The following is a 19,384-nucleotide window of genomic DNA, read 5'->3' on the forward strand; positions in this document are numbered from 1 at the left end:
CCTTCAACTGTGGGGCTGGTGCTGTGGCATGGGTGGCTTCAGCAGTGCCCACACTGCAGGCACCCGTTCTAGTCCCTGCTGCTCGGCTTCCAGTCCAACTTCCCGTTGATGCACCTGGTAAAGCAGGCCAGGACAGCCCAAGGGCTTGAGACCTTGTCAACCCCGTGAGAGACGTGGAGTTCTGGCTTCTTGCAGCATCTGGGGAGTGACCCAGCACATGGAAGATCTTTTTCTACCTTCCAAATAAATCTTAAACTTTCTTAGTATGTAAAAATGGCCTTTCCATCTGGCTGGGTGGCCATTCTCCCTGTGTAGAAGGGCGCAGTCTCCTGGGCTTCGTCAGGTAGCTGAGCGCTAACATCTGCGTCCACACTCTCGGGTCTGGTCCATCAGGGCAGTGTGCAACCAGCAGCTACCTGTCCCTCTCCATGCTGTCCCACTGCAGCTCGCCTGATGGCCGTAACGCCCTGTTCCTTCCTCACCCTCCCGCTCCCCTTAGCCCTTCCGGAGCACTTTTCTGGGGGGCGGAGGTTGCTCTTCCCGAGCCGGAGCTCCCTCCTCACTCCAAGTCGCCGCCTCCTCACAGAGGACACAGGTGGCCTTTCCACTCGAGGCACTGCCCTGGGCTCTGTGGCCGGCGGGCTGTGTTTACGTTCCGGGTCTGGAGGCGGGACCTCGGCGACGGCGGCGCTCTGCTTCCGGGGCGGGGCGGCGGGGCGGGCCGCGCTGTCTCCCGGCCTGTCTGGAGCTCCGCGGCTGAGGCGGCGGCGGCTGAGGCGGCGGCGCAGGCACCGGCCCGGGGAGGGAGCGGCATCATGAGCGGTGAGTGGCCGGCCCGCCGCCGTCACCCGCGCCCGCCGCTCCGGAGCAGCACACTCGGGACCCTCTGACCCCCGTGTGGCGCTCGCTGGCTGGCTCGCTCGTAGACCCCCGCCCCTGGGCTCCCTGGTTCTTGACCCTCCCCGGCCATCAGCGCGCCGATCCCGGCTCCTTGTCGCCTGCAGATGTCTGACCTCCCGAGGCCGGCCACTGCTGAGCCCCTGACCCCTGTCAATCAGTGACAGCTAGCTCCAGGACCCCGTCGTGTTCCGACAGCCGGCCCCCCTCCAGTGTGTCAGCCCCTCCTTACTGCTGGACCCCTGGGTCCCAGCTCCAGTCGCTGGTCCCGGACCCTCCTCATGGCCCGCAACGCAGGCTCCTGTCCCTGCAAGGTGCAAACTGCAAACAATCCCAGCGTGCTTCCCCCCACCCCCGGACCCCCCAGTCCCAGCCGCTTCTGGCCCTCAGACGACTCGCCTCCCACCCGCCCTTCTCCCCCGGTGCCTCCTATTCCCTCCACCCCGTCCCCCAGCGCTGTGCTGTTGCTGTCACAGGGACCCCGTCTGTTCCCTGCATGGACTTTTTGTCTTTTCAGTCCTGCTCCAGCCCCTTGCCTTGCTTATCCTAATATCCTCAGCGAAGCTTCCCCGGTGGTCCTGCAGCCCTTCCTTTTCTTGCCTAAGGCTGATCCCGCAGGGCACCGACGCCCGCCCCTTCCCAGCCCGAACTTCATCCTTCCGCTCTTAGCAAGGGCGGCTCGTTTGGGAGGGGAGGCAGGAGAGAACAGGATTAGGGCTCTAACCTTGGACCCCCGCTGCTTGTCTTTGTCCTAAAGTTGCGCCCCCTGCCTCGGACCTGGGTGCTGGGCAGTCGCCCTGCTTCCCTCCCTCCGAGGAGTGGCGCTGGTGTTTTGGTGCGAAGTCATTCCTGAGTGCTGTGTGTGTGGAGATGGGAGTGACTCAGGGATGTATCTCAGAGGAGGACCCGCCTACCCTCAGCTGCCAGGTTTCCCCTCCCGGGGCAGGGCTTTTTCTAGAGGTACAGCCCTTCCCAAGCCTTCTGCCCAGCGGTCTCTCGGGGTCCAGGGCAGGTCAGGGGAAAGGGATGCTTTGTCCTTGGTTTGAACTTCCCTAGTTAAGGTTTCTGATCTGGAATTTGGGTGATAACGCTGCTGGAGGTGTCGTGATTTAGCTTTCCCTAGGTGGAAGTTTGGTGTTTATGTGTTGGCTGGAGCTATTCTTTAAGGGTTCAAATCCTAGCTCTGCCTTGTCAAGCCGTGTGATGCAGAACCAGTTACTGGCTGTGCTGGGGATCCCAGCCAAGTGGGAATGTATCTTGGGAGGTGTGACTTAGGCTTGGGTGACTAAATAACTTTTCCCAGGGAAAGTGGCCCTGTGGTGAGGACCTGTGTTGGGCGGGGTTGGGGTAGTTTCTCGGCTGGGTTTGGGGGGCTAGGCCTGAGACTAGACACACTGCAGGTTTTTTCCTGTGGATGGGACCAAGGGGTCTCTGCCAAAGACTCAGTTCCAGACACGTCATGTCCACCTTCATTGTGAAGGTGAGCTTGAGGAGAAGCTTATCAGTTCACCTTTCAGGGAGCAACTTAGTAGCAAAGTTTGGAAAGTTTTCAGATTTCACTTGCAAGGTCATGAGATCCAAAGGCACACAATTGGTGAAAAAGACACCAGCAAAGCAAGCTAGGATGAAGGTCTTTCGGGATGGTTGTATCATGTCTGCAGCAAAAAGTTTGAGAGTATTTTTTCACATGTTTCTTGAGACTGTGTTTGGGAATGAATTTCCCGATCTGTGATACTTATAAAACAATGTAACATGGAGATATTTCTCTTTTCTCTGTCCATCTCCGTTAAGTCAGAAAGCTGGGAACATCATCCACGTGGGGGCGTGGCATGACGAGCCCTTATGTACCATGGCAGGCCTGGACAGCAAGTGTCTCTGCGTTAGGGTTAGGTCGTTGGTATCCCTACCTGTCTCCTGCAAAGCTGGAAGGAACATTGTTTCACCTGTAAACATCTTGGCATGCATCTCTAACCTGTGAAAAGAACCCCAGTTCTTGTCTAATTACTGCTGTAAGAAATTGACAGCTGTGTTTTAAAAACATCAAATATCCAATCAGCGTTCAAATGTCTGTGATTGATTTATGATTTTATTGCAGATTTTTTTCAAGATTTATTTATTTTTATTGCAAAGCCAGGTATATATAGAGAGGAGGAGAAACAGAGAGGAAGATCTTCCGCCTGCTGGTTCACTCCCCAAGGTGCTACAACAGCCAGAACTATGACAATCTGAAGCCAGGAGCCTGGAGCCTCTTCTTCTGGGTCTCCCACGTGGGTGCAGGGTCCCAAAGCTTTGGGCCATCTTCGATTGCTTTCCTAGGCCACAAGCAGGGAGCTGGATGGGAAACAGGGCTGTCGGGGTTAGAACTGGCGTCCATATGGGATCCCAGCACATGTGAGGCGAGGACTTTGGCTGCTAGGCCAACGCACTGGGCCCTGCAGATTGTTTTTTTTTTTTAAAGATTTATTATTATTGGAAAGCCGGATATACAGAGAGGAGGAGAGACAGAGAGGAAGATCTTCCATCCGATGGTTCACTCCCCAAGTGAGCCGCAACGGGCCGGTGTGCGCCGATCTGAAGCCGGGAACCAGGAACCTCTTCCAGGTCTCCCACGCAGGTGCAGGGTGCCAAAACTTTGAGCCGTCCTCAACTGCTTTCCCAGGCCACAAGCAGGGAGCTGGATGGGAAGTGGAGCTGCCGGGATTAGAACCGGCGCCCATATGGGCTCCCAGTGCTATCAAGGCGAGGACTTTAGCCACTTGGCCACGCCACCCGATGCAGGTTGTTTTTTAAGCTGGATCTCAGTGAGGTTTGAACACTGCAAGTTGATTTGTCTTAATTATTTAAAAAAAGAGATGTATTTATTGTTTGAGAGACAGTCTTACATATCTGGAGGGGAAGGTAAATTTTTTTCCCATGCACTGGTTCACTTCTTGAATGGCTGCAACCACTGGGGCCGGGTCAGGTCAAAGCTAGGAGTCAGGAACTCCATCTGGGTCTCCCAATGTTGGGCCATCTGCTGCTGCTTCCCTAGGTGCATAACCAGGAAACTGGACTGCACATGGACTGCACATGGGACTTGAACTGGTGCTCATATGGGATGTCTGTGTCACAGGCTGCGGCCCAACCCACTGTGCAACAACCCTAGCCCCTGATTTATCTTTTAAATCCTTTTTTAAAAAGGTTTATTTATTTTTATTGGAAAGTCAGATATACAGAGAGGAGAAGAGACAGAGAGGAAGATCTGTCCAATCTGATGGTTCACTCCACAAGTGGCTGCAATGGCTGGAGCTGAGCCAATCCGAAGCCAGGAGCTGCTTCTGGGTCTCCCACGCAGTGCAGGATCCCCAAGCTTTGGGCCATCCTCACTGCTTTCCCAGGCCACAAGCAGGGAGCTGGATGGGAAGTGGAGCTGCCGGGACTAGAACTGGCGCCCATACAGGATCCCATTGCCTTCAGGGCGAGGACCTTAGCCACTAGGCCACGCTGCTGGGCCCTGAGTTCTCTTGATGATAGCTATCAGAGCTGACCTGTTGGCACAGAAGCCACATTAGCCATTTGTGGAACTGCTGCAGACTTTTTGAAAGTAATGGTGGCATTTTGACATTTCCATCAGCAGTGTGTAAGGGGTTTTGGTTTCCCCACATCCTCACTGACACTCTTTGGTAATAGGTGTTCCAGTGGGTATGAGGTGGTATCTCTGTGGTTTTTATTTGCATTTCCCCAATGACAGAAGAGATGGAGAGATGGGAAGAGAACTTCCATCCTGTGGTTCACTCCCTAGATGGCCTCAATAGCCAGAGCTGGGTTGGGCTGAAGCCAGGAGCCTAGAGCTTCTTTCAGGTCTTCCACACAGGTACAGAGCCTGAGCACTTGGACTCTCTTCTGCTGATTTCCAAGGTTCATTAGTAGGGACTTGGATTAGAAGTGGGAATCAAATGGAGAGTTCCACAGGCGTCAGCACCTTGTGTGCTTTTAAAAAATGGATTTATTTATTTACTAGAAAAGCACACTGACAAATGACCACAATGACCAGTGCTGTGCTCAATCTGAAGCCAGGAGCCAGGAGCTTCTTCTGGATCTCCCACGTGGGTGCAGGGGTCCTCTTTCTATTTTTTATGAATTTGTTTTACTTTTATTGGGAAGGCAGATTTACAGAGAGAAGCAGCGATAGAGAGAGATCTTCAATCTGCTGGTTTATTCTGCTGGCCAAGTAGCTGCAATGGGCAGATGATCTGATCTGATCTGAAGCCAGGAGCTTCTTCCCGGTCTCCCACACGGGTGCAGGGCCCCAAGGCTTTGGGCCATCCTCGACTGCTTTCCCAGGCCACAAGTGCGTGTTCATGCACGCACACACATGGACACACACACACACACGCACACAGAGAACGGTGTTTTTGGATTTGCATGAGTTGGGTAGAAAATGGAACAGCTGGGACTTGAACCGGTGCCCATATCGGATCCCAGGGCTTACAAGGTAAGGGTTTAGCCATTGAACTGGGCCGTCTCAGTTTCTTGTATATCTTATAAATTGGCAATTAGAATCTATTATATTTTTGAGCTGAAAATGTTTGGGTCAGAGTTCAGATAGATCAAGGCTGACTGCAGTAAGTGCATATACACAGGAAGTGGAATGACCATCAATAATGCATACACAAGATACATGGTGTGACGGGGCCAGAAACAAGTAGGGTGACCCTTAGTAGGGAAGTGGATAAACTTAACGTGGTGTGCTCACATGATGGAAAGCCTCAGAGACGGTAAAGGGAACAGTATAGATTTATTGGTGTTGTAACAGTGTCTCAATGTTCTGTGGAAAAAAGAAGGTTCAGAATTATACCTAAATATATACATTGATGTGAATGCCAATACACGCACACACACAACAGTGTTTTTGGATTCGCATGTGTGTGTGGAAGTAAACAAACTGACAGGAAGGAAAACGCCTGCCGTACTCACATGAGTGCTTGTCTGGGGGTGCTAGTGGTTAGTACCGATTAGTTCTTCTTGGAGACTGTAGCAGCTTCTTCATGCCGGGGATTCTGCTCTGCAGATCATGTTGGTTCTGACGGGGAAAGTGGAGTGTGTAAGGCTGGAGACGCATTGTTGTTCTCAATTCTCAAGTGTTGTCCTTTGCTGGACTTCGCCCTGTTGTACGGGTGAGGAAAGCCAGCCCGGAGAGGTGAAAGAATGTGTGGGCCTGCTGGATCAGAGTCTTGGGCTAAGTGGTTAATTGATGTGTTTTGGTAGTTTTTTTTTTTTTTTTATTTCTGGGTAAAAGACCCTGGTTTTATCCTTGGCATTGTCTAGCCTGAACTTGGACTCAAGATTCAGTTGAAAAGTGAATAGAAAAAAAAATGTATTTGTGGTTTTCATTCAAAGCAGAGAAGTGATCTTGTCGGCATGTTTTCTTCCTCATGAAGGTGCTGGGTTGCTGTCTCATGGTTGAATGTCAGAAGTAGGAGTTCCAGGGCTGGTGTCCTTGGGTAGATTAAACTACTGTGTGTGACAGCAGCATCACACTTGGGAGTGATGGTTCAAGTCCTGTCTGGACTGTTTCTTGCCCATGTGCACCCTGAGAAAGAGCAGGTGGGTGCTCAAGTCCTTGGGCACCTGCTACCATGTGGGAGATCTGGGTGGAATCCTGGATGTTGCAGCCATTTAGGGAGTGAATTAGCGACTAGAAGTTCTCTCTGTCCCTATTGCTCTGCTCTAGTAGTAAACAAACAAATAAATAATGAATAAGTAAATCTAAAAAGAAAGTAAGGGTTCCACCGTCAGCAGATCTGTGGCTACTTCCTCCACGAGCACATGGTGAGGTGCTGCGTCCCACCGAGATTCACTCCTGCCTCCTTGTTGCATGGCTCTTGAAATTTGGTCTTAAAATTTGGATCTGACAGTCAAGATTCAGTGGGCATCTCTCAGTTCTGACAGCTTCCTCCTGCCACTGACTTCCCTTGACCCTGGCCCGCTGATCTCAGGGATGGTGAGCTCTCCCCGCTGGGCGGGGGGGAAACTGCCTCTCAGGGGAGATAAAAATGTATTTTTCTGTCATGTGGAAACAGCGGTGACTAGAGAGAGAGGGAAGTTCACGAGAAAAACACTGAGGGACACTGACACAGAAGAGGTCCTCGTGATCGTGTCACTGTGTGTTTATTTCCAAGAGGGAAGTGGGTGACGCTGCTCCCGGGCTTTCCTACCCTTACTGCCTGGCCTGGTTTGGCAGGGAGCACGGTTTCAGCTGCCCTCGGCCTCCTCGGAACAGCTTGAGCGCCTTTACTTTCTGCTTCCCCTCCCCCGACACAGTTTCTTTTTTGTGGATTTTTCTTTCTTCTTTTTCTTTTCTTTTTTGCTATGGAATTTTTCTTTTCCAGGTGATGTCTTTGGAGTGATTTTTAAAAAGTAGCTTCAACATCAAGGTGTTAATTGTTCCTAATTGCTTCTCATCCTACACCAACAAAGTGATTGCACTGGTTTATTAGTTTCTAATTTCTAAGGAATGATTGATGGATTTGAAAGGCAGAGTGGCAGTGGGAGAAATGGAGTTTAATTATTCCAGATCCTTGCGTTTTGCGTGTTAAGCACAGGGGCACCAAGTAAGTCTGTTGAAAAGGTGAGAAAGCAAACACAGGACACACAGAGGCACCGGCAGGGTTGGAGAGTGGAGTGGGGCACAGGGAGAGGGGGTGGGGGAAGGGAAGAGGAGAGAGGGCAGCTTAGCACCTCCTTGTGTCTGTCTCCAGACCCTTCCCAGCACCTGCTTTTATGAGGTTCTGTAGTCACCTGTGAAAATTCCATGTGGAACGTGATGAAGATTAGGCATCCTAGAAAAGGAGGTGTTCAAATGGACAAATAGGATAGAATGACATGAGCCTGGGGGCTTGTGGTTTGTGACTCAGAGGAAGCAGAGGTTTTTGGGGGCCACAGATCTTCCATTTATTGATTCACTGCACAAATGTTCACAATATTCAGGGTTGTGAACTCTACCACATCTCCGATGTGGGCAGATGGGACCCAGGGTTTTGGGCAGTCATCCATTGCCTGCCAGGTACATGAGCAGGAAACTGGATGCAAAGTATGGAGGAAGCAGGTGTTTTGATGTGGGTTGCGTGCATCCCACAGCACAGTGTAACTGCCATGATGCCCGCTGCTTTTGTACCGGTTTAAAATGCTGCCAGTAAGAATGAGAGCTGCAGTGGCAGCAGTGCAGTGGAGACACTGGCTCATCATCTGGCATCATCATTTTGGACACCAGTTTGTCGCCTTCTCCATCACTTAGCAAGGGGCCGTTGCTGTTAGTGGAGATGACTGGAGTATAGGGTCTTGTCTGTATGAGAGAGAAGTCAGGGATGAGACAGAGAGTAGTGGTAACCAAGATTACAAGGTTCCAGGGAGCAGGGCAGGACAGACGGGTGCCAGTCAAAATGAGGAAGGAAGTTTTGGGGTGAAGGAAAAGGAACCTTTAATCTGCCAACAGACGAGAGCATGGTGGACTCTAGGATGCGGGTGTTTTGAGGCATATTAGTGGTTACAAGGAAGTGGGCGCCTACAGGACAACATCAAGAAGGAGTTGCTAGTCTGTGGTGTCAGATGCCACAGCTTGTCATGCATTGCTTCTCTGCTTCCTCATTGCTGGTCCTTGAGGGCCACAGGTGGCGAGAGTGGCTCTAGGCTGAGCAGGTTGTCCTGCTCTGGCTGAGAAGCTGGCAGAAGGAACTAGCCGATTTGTGCCCAAGGGGATGGGTCAGTGGGAAGCCAGCAGTCCAGCCCTGAAACATGAGCTTCCTGGCTTTGATTTTTAAGGAGTAAAGAGTTTCTGCTTATGTTATGTGATTTTCTTCCCGGTTACATGTCCAGTCATTCAGACTGGGGTAAGGAAGGTCACACAGCTTTATGGAGAGAATACGCCTGACCCGGATAGGCAGGCTGGGAGCCGGGAGCCGGGAGCCAGGAGCTGGGAGCTGGGAGCCGGGAGCCAACAGCAATACACCCGTTGGATCTGATGGGCACCTCAGAGAGAGGCTGAGTTTGCCGTCCATGGTCAGATTTGAGCTTATAAGAGTGTATGGTCGGGCCCGGCGGCGTGGCCTAGCGGCTTAAGTTCTAGCCTTGAACGCCCCGGGATCCCATATGGGTGCCGGTTCTAATCCCGGCAGCTGCACTTCCCATCCAGCTCTCTGCTTGTGGCCTGGGAAAGCAGTGGAGGACGGCCCAAAGCTTTGGGACCCTGCACCCGCGTGGGAGACCCGGAAGAGGTTCCTGGTTCCCGGCATCAGATCGGCGTGCACTGGCCCGTTGCGGCTCACTTGGGGAGTGAACCAGTGGATGGAAGATCTTCCTCTCTGTCTCTCCTCCTCTCTGTATATCTGACTTTGCAATAAAATAAATCTTTAAAAAAAAAAAAAGAGTGTAGGGTCAAGAGCTTCAGCCGTCCGCCTTCATTTTCTTCTCCTGGACAGAGGATTTACTGGGTGTGAAATAGATAAAATTCCTCCCAGGGTTTTACTGTCCAGCGTTATATGGCTAGTCATCTGAGCTTTGGACAGAGAGGCTTATCCTGCAGTACTTTCCTTCAGGGGAAGGCTGGCACCTCCTAAGTTATTGAGATCTGGGCAGGACTTTGTAGTGTAAGTCTTTGGTATCTTGCAGCAAATTGAGTGGATATCCCTGAAACGGTTTTGCTGGGGTTATGCTGGGAGGGTTAACTTTTCAGTTGGATGTGGCAGAAGCTGATCAAACTGGCTCAGCAACATGGACTTTGTCATGTACTGCGATGGAGATGTCTAGAGAGAGGGCTGGCTTCAGACTCAGGGGGATCCAGGTGCTTAGGGTGTCATCAGCACCCTTTATCTTTCCGCTGGCTCTCAATTTTCCTCCACTCCCCTCTCCATTGGCTTCATCTGCAGGCTGCCTCTTTTCCGCAGAGGCCACAGAGAAGCCTGAGCAATGAGTGGGCCCTTTTATCAGGTGCCCTAGCAGAAGTCCCATGGGGGTGTGGTTAGCTGTTTGCTCATTCTGGAACTCATCACGGTGTGTCTGGTTGGCACCAGCTGGGTCATAAGCCCTGTCGAGCTCCCAAGGGCGGAGTCGTGCTGCTCAACAGTCTGTCCAGAGAATGGTGTAAAGGGGTTGAGCTGTTGCAACTTTGGAGTGATGGGGAACACTTCATGAGGTGGCTGTTCTGAGCCAAGCCCTGATGGAGCATCTGGAAAGGAGAGTCTTGGCTGTTACTGAGGCAGGAGAAGCTGTGGGGGAGCCTCTGACAGGGAGTGAGGGCCCTGTCCCTGGTCCTGACAATGCTGTTGCCCCAGGGGTCCTGCCGAAGCCTGGGACAGTGCTTCCCCTGCCCACCCCAGGGCACCTGTCTCCGGAGAGGGAACGGTGCCTACTCCCTTCCTATTTTTCTGCTTTCTCATCTGCACGTTTCAGAATGTGCTCTCTCCTCCCCCTACTAAAACAAAACAAAACAAAACAAAACGAAAGACTATTGTGACAACGTGGAAGATGTCTATAAATACACCTACACAGTACATTAAATGTTTAGGGTTTTAGGAATTTTACTCTGTCTTTGTTTGAAGTGTAGGTGTGCATTTTACACAAGTTCATTGAGCTTGCATTTGACTTTGTTTCTACTTACTGTTTTTATCCATGTTTCTTCTCTTCACAAGTATGAAACGAGGCATCATAACATTCTGAACAGTTAATGTACCCACTTATTTAACCTTTCTACTGCAGTAGGGAAAAAGAGTGAATTCCATTATCTGATGTTCAGGGATGGACTGGCAATGGTTTTGTGCGAAGGACTACAGAGTAAATACTTTGTGTTTTGTGGACCATCTGGCCTCTGCCCCAGAGTCTGTTACTGTGGTAGGAAAGCCACCACAGGCAGTATGTAGATGAAAGGAGGTGGCTGAATTCCAGGAAAACTTCATTTGGAAAGACAGGCAGCAGCTGGATATGCCTTGGGAGAGGGGCTGATATTGGCTGAGTCCCATCTTAGGCCTTGGCAGGGGAAAGCTCTGTGCTTACCATGCCATGTTCAAGGCCATGATTGGGTTGCATTGGGGGAAGCTTTAGGTGCAGGCACTCCTGCGTCAAAGTCTTTGTTGTGGAAACTGGGTAGATCATTGCACTTCTTTCTGGCTTTTAATTTCTCCCTCAAAAAAAAAAAAAAAATGGAAAACTAAGCAGTTGTTTTGAATGTGCTGTGCCCTGTGAGATAGCAACTGTTTCCTTTTCTCATTATTGCCCCCATTGGGTCTTTGCTTAACTTCCAAGGTGTCGGAAAAGTATCTTACATTCTATAGCTTTCGCTTTTTAGCACTTACTGTACTAGCAGTTGGAAATTTAGTGCTAAATGTTTCTTGATTACTTTAGTAGTTGCATACTGGTGTCATGTGATGGTTATTAGTATGCAATTTGCATTTCTCCAATCCTGAGGGAAGATACTCTTTTTCTTCAAGAAATTTGCACATTGCTATTTTAGTTTTCTGTTTGTTTTGTTTTTCTGTAGCAGGAATTAGCTGCTTATTTTGTAAATAAAGTTGTATTGGAACGTGGCCAGCCGTCCATTTATTGTTGTCTGGCAGATTTCACAGCACAGTGACAGAACTGAGTAACTGTGACCAAAACCAAATGGCCTGCAAAGCGTAAAACACTTAACTGGTTTACTCTACAGAAAACATTTGCTGGCCTCTGCTCTGGAGTCAGTTGTGGGGCCCCGTTCTTGCTTCATTTATGGAGCTGCTGTGGACTTGGTCTTTGCTCTGAGATATCCCAGAGCACATCTGTCTGCAGCAGAGCCTGCCTCTTCCCATGGGTGGTGCTGGATGTCTGTCCTTTCCTTGTAGCCCAGTTGGGTCCCTTAACCGTGCAGCTCCCTAGCTTTGGGGAAGAATGAGCAGACAAACCCACAAGCCCATTGTACCCCGTCCTTGCCCCCAATAGCTTCTGCGTCTCGATCTGTTCTGGGCCGTCTGCTCAGAAGTGAGTCCAGCTGGAGTCTGGATTCTACCATTGCTGTGCTCCCTCAGTAAAGCAGCCTCTGCAAGGCAGCTCCTGTGGAGCTCCAGCTGTAGCTCCACATGCCTGGTTTGTGAAGTGCTTTTGTCCTACTTGTCATGTGTTCCGTGTGGAATGCTTCCGGTTCTGGGAAACAGCCCACCATCTAGGGGCTGGGACAAGTGGGTTGACTTGTTCTGTGGGAATTACACTGTTTCTAGCACCCTCTTTGTGACTCTGTGGTATCAGGGCTGCAGTCTTGACGCTTCTCCTGGCCTGGCCTGACCCTCAGGTACAAGGTGGAAGTGGCAGAATGTGGCTGAGCGACACAGGATGGGGATGGAATGATTCCCCTTCACATAAAAAAGGCGTGACTTTCTGCTTACTTTCACTGGCCTTCTTAAGATTTTGTGAGGTCAGCTAAGGCTGAGAACATGGCTGAGTAGGTTTTCTAAGTGGCTGGTGCTGCAAATGGCTTGGGAAAGGGATGCTGGAGATGATGGTGGGCTCAGGTAACCAGAGCTGTATGACATACTAGGAAACCTGGTTACCCACCATGGATCATTCTTCCCCAGGGGATATTTGGCAGTATTTGGAGACATTCTGGTCACACTTGGGTGCTAGTGGCACCTAGTGGGTAGAGAACACAGATGCTGCTAACTTTCTACAATGTCAAGGCTAAGAAACCCCTGGGCCACTTGAACACATTCTTCAGATAGGGGGAGAATTAGTTGTTTTCCTGTGATGCGGTTAGGGGCAGCTGTGATGCTGTAGATGATCAGTATCTATTTAGGTTGTGAATTTTCTGAGAAATCAGTAAGCAAAGAGGTGATCCTTGCCAGAGCCAGCCATGTACCATTACGTCTGAAAAATAAAGTCTTCGCAGAAAGCTCACGTGAGACAGAGAACTAATGGAACCTCATTGCATTTTTAGGATCGCAGAACAATGACAGAAGGCAATTTCTGCTGGAGCGACTGCTGGATGCAGTGAAACAGGTGAGAGGCAAGCACACCTGTGGGCTCGGGGGTGGAATTCTAGCATCAGTTGATGACCAGTCCGAGCATATATATATATATACTCCTGCCTTGTATCTGGGTACACTAGTGCTCATGGTTCTGCCCCGGAGGTGGTAGAGCAGAGAGGAGGACGAGAGTGTGTGCAAGGGGCTGTGGTTCCTGTCTTCCCTTCCCACAGCCCTCCGAGGACTCCATCCTGCATGAGGGCCCTCGGAGAACAACACTGATGCAGGTTTCAGTCTCATTCCCAAGCCGTTGTGTCTGAGGGCAACTCGTATAGCTGCAGAGGTGGTGGCTTGGAGTTAGGGCTGTGTGAGCACAAGAGCCAGACGGGAGGCGGAGACCTGCCCAGGGTCCCCTGCCGCCAGCGGCTGTGTGGATCCCTGAGTAGTGTGTATTGTGATTAGCTCATGCTGCTTCTGATGCCCAGCTTCTGGTGGGGCTTGAAATTGAACTTGGGGGCGAGGCTGGAGTTGGCTGGCTTGCCTGAAGTGCCAGCCTCATGTGGCTGTCAGCTGTCATGTTTAGCCTCTGCTTGCCAGGTTCTCTGCCCAGTGCTTTCCATGTCATGCTTCTAGACACCTTGGGAGATCATTCTTGAATTTATTTTCTTTTAATAGATGGAAAACTGAGGCTTTGAGAGATCTAGTAATTTGCTCAACGTGTCATGTTTAGGAAATAACAGAATGAAGGTCCAAACCAGGAGGAGCTCATTTAATGAAGGGACAATGGGACAATTATATGTGTGAGGGATCTTCCAAAACCTCCTGGACAATGTATGTTATAAAAAAATTATTCAAGACTCTCAAATTTTTTAAAGATTTATTTATTTTGATTGGAAAGTCAGGTATACAAAGAGGAGGATCTTCCGTCTGCTGGTTCACTCCCCAAGTGGCCACAACGACCAGAGCTGAGCTGACCTGAAGCCAGGATCCAGAAACCTCTTTTGGGTCTCCCACGTGGGTGCAGGGTCCCAGGTCTACTGCTTTCTCAGGCCACAAGAAGAGAGCTGGATGGGAAGTAGGGCCACCAGGATTAGAACTGGCACCCATATAGGATCCCAGCATGTGTGAGGTGAGGACTTTAGCCACTAGGCTACTGTGCTGGGCCCTGTACTAATTTTTTTTTAAAGATTTATTTATTTGAAAGCTGAGTAACAGAGAGAGACGCAAAGGGAGATCTTCCACTGATTGGTTCATTCTCCAAATGACCACATAGGCCATCTCCGGATCAGGCTGAATGCAGGAGCAAGAAGCTTTATCTGGGTTCCCATACAGGTATCAGGGGCTCAAACACTTGAACCATCTGCTGATACTTTTTCCAGGTCATTAGCAGGGATGTGGATTGGAAGTGGAGCAACTGGGACTTGAACTGGCACCCATATGGGATGCTGGAATCATAGACCACCTTACCCGCTATATCATAATTCTGTCCCCCTTTAAGAAATTTATTTGAAACTGTAGAGTTACAGAGACAGAGATAGGTCTTCAGATGTTGATTCCAAAAGTCTGTGATGGCTGAGGAGGGCCAGGCCAAAGCCAGGAGCCTGGGGCTCCGTGTGGGTCTTCTGCCTGGGTAGCATGCGCCCGTTGTGCTGAGGCCATCCACTGGTCTCCCAGGTACATTCTCAGGGGACAGCCGGGACTTGGAGTAGAGCTCTGATAAGGGATGCTGGTGTCACAGGTAGTAACTTAACCGGCTGTGCCACAGTGCCAGCCTCCAAAACAAACTTAACCTTACATTTTGTTTTCTGAGAAGGTTTTGAAGTGCCTTCCTGTGTTATTATAATACAAGCAGGGAATACTTTAATTTGGGTGTGTGTTGAATGTTGAAGTTTTGCACCTGCCCAAGCCTGGAGGCATCCTGGCATGGTGGAAGGGACACAGGCTTGGAGCTCAGCTATGATGCTGCGTCACCCCATTTCCTGTCTATAACTGTGGCGCTGATCTCTGAGGGACTGCTGAGGGACCTGTGCCTGTTGAAGGACCCAGACAGTGCCTGGTCTGTGGGAAAGCTGGAGCTTTTTTGTTACTATTTCCTCCCCAGACATGGGGGACATGGCAAGATGAGGCTTGGGGTGACCCACTCTGTGTGTCTTCAATGGGAATGAAGCTTACGCCCATAGCATCAGGAGATTTGAAGTATTATATATGTGTTTTACAAGTTGGTTTTATTAATGTGTAGTTCAAAAATAGAAAATATACCATTTGAAGTATACAATTTTGTCAGTTTTGACAAATGTATCACTTTATATGTGAAGGTACTTCAGTTTGAGGAAAAATGGAATTAAGTTACTTTTAAAAATAGACTTAAGTATTTGAAAGGCAGAGTAAGAGAGAGAGAGAGAGAGAGAGAGAGAGAGAGAGAGAGAGATTGGTCTTTTAGCTGCTGTTTTACTCTATACATGGTATCTTATATTCTCTGTTTTACCCCAATTTAAAAAAAAACAAAAACAGAAACAGTATGTTTCACTTTTACCTAACCTGAGTAAATGCTTGTTCAGCACCACTAAGTAGTTTGTTTGAGACCTGGTTTCTGTCATTTTCAGCCAGTCATAACCACTTGGGGCACTGTTAAAAGGGAGCCATTGTCCCCGATTTGTGGAAGTTTTAATTATCGCCTATAAAGAGCTCTGCATTGGAGATGCTCGGGCGATGACAGATAGGAGCAGCTTGCTGGAGAACTCACAGATGCCTGTGTGTGTTTGGTATCCTGTTAACACTATTTCCCCATAAGGCTCACTTCCATCCCAGAGGGAGATAAGGGCTTCCTTTAAGTGGCCATTTCATGTCTGGATGCCTACATTTTTAAAAAAGATTTATTTTATTTTATTTTCATTGGAAAGTCAGATATACAGAGATGAGAAGAGAAAGAGAGGAAGATCTTCCATCTGATGATTCACTCCCCAAGTGGCCTCAATAGCCAGAGCTGTGCTGATCAGAAGCCAGGAACCAGGAGCCACTTCTGGGTCTCCCATGCAGGTGCAGGGTCCCAAGACTTTGGTCTGTCTTCTCTGGCTTTCCCAGGCCATAGGCAGGAAGCTGGATGGGAAGCAGGGCTGCTGGGATTAGAATCAGTGCCCATATGGGATCCCAACATGTGCAAGGTGAGGACTTAAGCCGCTAGGCTACCGCGTTGGGCCTCCCTTTTGAAAGATTTACTTATATTTATTGGAAAGGCAGATGTAAAGAGAGAAGGAGATACAGAGAGGAAGTATTTTATCTGTTGATTCACTCCCCAAGTGGCCATAATGGCCAGAGCTGAGCCGATTTGAAACCAGGAACCAGGAACCCCTTCAGGGTCTCCCAAGTGGGTACAGGGTCCCAAGGCTTTGGGCCATCCTCAACTGCTTTTCCAGTTTACAAGCAGGGAGCTGGATGGGATGTGGAGCAGCTAGAATATGAACCAGTGCCCACATGGGACCTTGGTGGATACAAGGTGAGGATTTAGCCACTGAGTCATCACTCCGGGCCTGGTGTCTTTGTTAACATTGTGTTTTAGTTCATGTATTCCAGAGGCAAAGAGGCAGAGAAGGAGGAGCGTGTTCCTGTCTCCTGGTTCATTTCCCTGAATACCTACAAGGGCCCGGGCTGGGCCATGTTGGATCAGTAACCAGGAACCCAATTCAGGTCTCCTGTGTGGGTGGCAGGGGTTCAGTCACTCAAGCCACCACCTGATGCCTTCCAGGGTCTGCATTAGCAGGAAGCTGTTGGAGATGGGACTTGAACCCAGCTACTCTGCCATTAGATGTAGCTTTTCCCAGCTGACAATCCAACTGCTCATCCTTCTTGCTTCTCAAGTCCTGTGCTGACACCAGAACAGGGACAACCTGACGTGGCTCCCAGAGTCTCTAGTCCTGTGCTGTTCTCCTGACCCAAGGGCCTGGGTACATTGTTGTGTGACATTTTGAGTGTCCCTTGCCAACAGCTGACCTCAATGGCTTCTCTTTCTATGCAGTGCCAGATCCGCTTTGGAGGGAGAAAGGAGATCGCCTCGGACTCCGACAGCAGGTACCTCACGCCCCATTCCCATCCAGACTGAAAGTGGGGATACAGTGCTGCACTCTGTACCAGCAGTGTGGGGTCCGTTTCTGGTCTGTGCAGAGACCATTGGTACACAACATGATCTTCCCATAGTGCTGTTTCTAGGAATCTATTCTGAAAGAACTTCCCATGTAATGGTGTTTTCAGGGTAATTTAAAAATTAATTCTCCCCCTAATGCAGGATCAACAGAATGCCCAGGTTTGGGGTAATTTATAATTGTGAAAAGTTAGAAGCATAAACAGCCATGAAGTGGGAACTGGTTGGCGAATGATACTGCATCATTGGAATGGGGTAGAATGATGTCTATGTAGAATTTGTTCTAAGCAGCTGAGTGCATCTGTAGAAATTAAAAAATGATCTGTGTATAGAAGATGCATTCATTAAAAAATAAACCACAATGTGTGAAAGTATATGGATGAAGAATGACCACAGCTATGTTAAACCAGAATTCTGGGGAAGCCACAGTAACATATGAACAGAGGTGGTTTTAGGGGGTAAGAAGATTGGGACTCTTAATGCTTTCTTGTGTGTTTTTCTTTTTTAATTTTTAATTTTTCACTCTGGCAGTGTGTTCCTTTTATAATCAGAAAGAAAGTTCTAAACATTGCCAGGGACATTCCTGACATGGAAAAGGCAAGAGCTTTTTATTATAGTGGGTACAAGAAGTGTGCATTTTGGCAAAGGTGGGATTCACACAGAGATCCAGCGCTTGCTGGGAGTGCTTGCTGAAGCCAGGCAGGGTTGACTCATCATCTGCCATCCTGGAGTGGCCAGAGAAGGAGGTATGGAAACACGCTGGCGCAGTATGCACACCCCCCGGAAACCCCCTTAGCCCCGCCCTGCCAACAGAGTCAGTCATTCCTTGCTGTCCTTTCATCCTCTTGTTCTCTGAAGCTTTAACTGCCCCGAGTAAAGCATTTAGAGATGCATTCATAGAGTTTTGTGGGGCTTTTCAAATGGGCACAGATGGAAAATGCTACACTCCATCCCTCCCATCTTGGCTTAGGTTTTCTCCATGGTGCTTGCTTCCCAGCACCTTGCATGCTGTCCTTTTTTAACTTGTTTCCTCACTGCAGCATGACTTCTGTTCAGGCAGGGCTGCCCTGCTCTCCTGTGTAGTGTCATATCTTCAGTCCGTAGAAGCATCTAGAAGATGAGAATAACATTTGTGACGTCACAGGGACATGGGAAAGAATGCTGGGGTACGAGGAAGAATGCGCTGTTTGTGTAGTGTGTGCTGCCCAGTGTGTGTCATGTGCTGTGTGAACCATGTGTTCTGGGTGTGTTGTGTGCAAGCTACTTGCTGTGTGTTATGAGACATGGGCTGTGTGCCTTGTATGCTCTGGGCTTTGTGAACTGTATGTTCTGGGTGTGTTGTGTGCGTGCTATGTGCTGTGTGTTGTGAGATGAGGCTGGAAAGTAACTAGAACCTTCCCTGCTGTCATGGGGCAAGTATCTGAACTCTGTTTTTGAGGCTATTTTTCCTTCCACTTTGACCAGTGCAAACCATTTTTACAATTTTGGCCACATCTGTGTACCCGGCTGGGCCAGAGATCACCCTGCAGTGGGATTTTGGTGCACCATGTACTCTGGTTTCATAACTGTTAATGCCAGTGAAATCTGAGATGGATGACCTGGTTGTAGCTTTTCTTTGGCACAGGTGATTATCATAATTATGAAAAGGTTTGTCCATGTTCCTCCCCAAGTCATGTCATAGATGATAGACACAAAACATGGTGTGATGCGGCTAAGTATATGAGAGACAGTGATGAGACCAAAATTGCGTTTTGGAAGGAAGCTGTGTCTGCAGAAAGCTTGATGGACGTCAGGGCGAGGCTGATGGAGAGGGCAGTATAGGTGTGCTGTCCCCAAGCCTTTGTGCTTTAATGGCTTGAAAACTACTGCCTTGTGAATGGCTGTTTTCTGTACACTTGCATTTTTTCCAGTTCTTCATCTTATTTTTGGGGGGCTGGAAAGCATTCCTCTTTTCCTGCCTCATGTCTTTTCCCTCCCTGTGGGTTGCTTATGTTAAAGACCAAGAATGATTTGTCTATGTTTTCATAATCATTTACAAATAGAAAATGTGTGTATTTATCTTCACAAATAGCATCTATCACCAATGTCTTACAGTGGCTGGAAGTAGAGATCAGTGTCCTGTGTCTTTCTTTTTGCTCTTGATGCTCCCTTCTCAAAGCCCTTCCAAGCTGCCTTGTGATGCATGGTGCACATGTCCGGGGGCACTGCTGCCTGTGAAGGGATGCCGGCTGTGTTTCCAGTCGTTACTTTGCTGCACAGTGAAGCAGCAGACATTCCTATGCATCTGAAATACTCAGGAGTCTATTTCCTTTTTTTTTTCCTCTTAAAGATTGATTTACTAAAAAGATTTATTTCTTTATTTGAAAGGTGGAGTTACAGAAAGAGAGAGAGA

At 49.2% G+C, this 19,384-nt stretch overlaps 1 protein-coding gene across 2 annotated transcripts in view; it reads left to right on the forward strand.

The window, feature by feature from the left end:
- The first annotated feature begins 715 nt into the window (after positions 1 to 715).
- SNX29 (sorting nexin 29) overlaps positions 716 to 19,384 on the forward strand; it is a 294,688-nt gene continuing 276,019 nt past the window's right edge. The window contains exons 1-3 of one of the 2 annotated variants that reach the window (XM_058680249.1): positions 716 to 822; positions 12,830 to 12,891; positions 16,870 to 16,922. In XM_058680249.1, coding sequence (XP_058536232.1) covers positions 816 to 822; positions 12,830 to 12,891; positions 16,870 to 16,922 — 122 coding nt within the window. In that variant the 5' untranslated portion in view covers positions 716 to 815. Of the gene's footprint in view, positions 823 to 12,828; positions 12,892 to 16,869; positions 16,923 to 19,384 lie in introns of those variants that run through there. The other variant, XM_058680250.1, reaches the window with a different exon arrangement.

The sequence above is a fragment of the Ochotona princeps genome, chromosome 24, assembly GCF_030435755.1.
Source record: "Ochotona princeps isolate mOchPri1 chromosome 24, mOchPri1.hap1, whole genome shotgun sequence".
NCBI lineage: Eukaryota > Metazoa > Chordata > Mammalia > Lagomorpha > Ochotonidae > Ochotona > Ochotona princeps.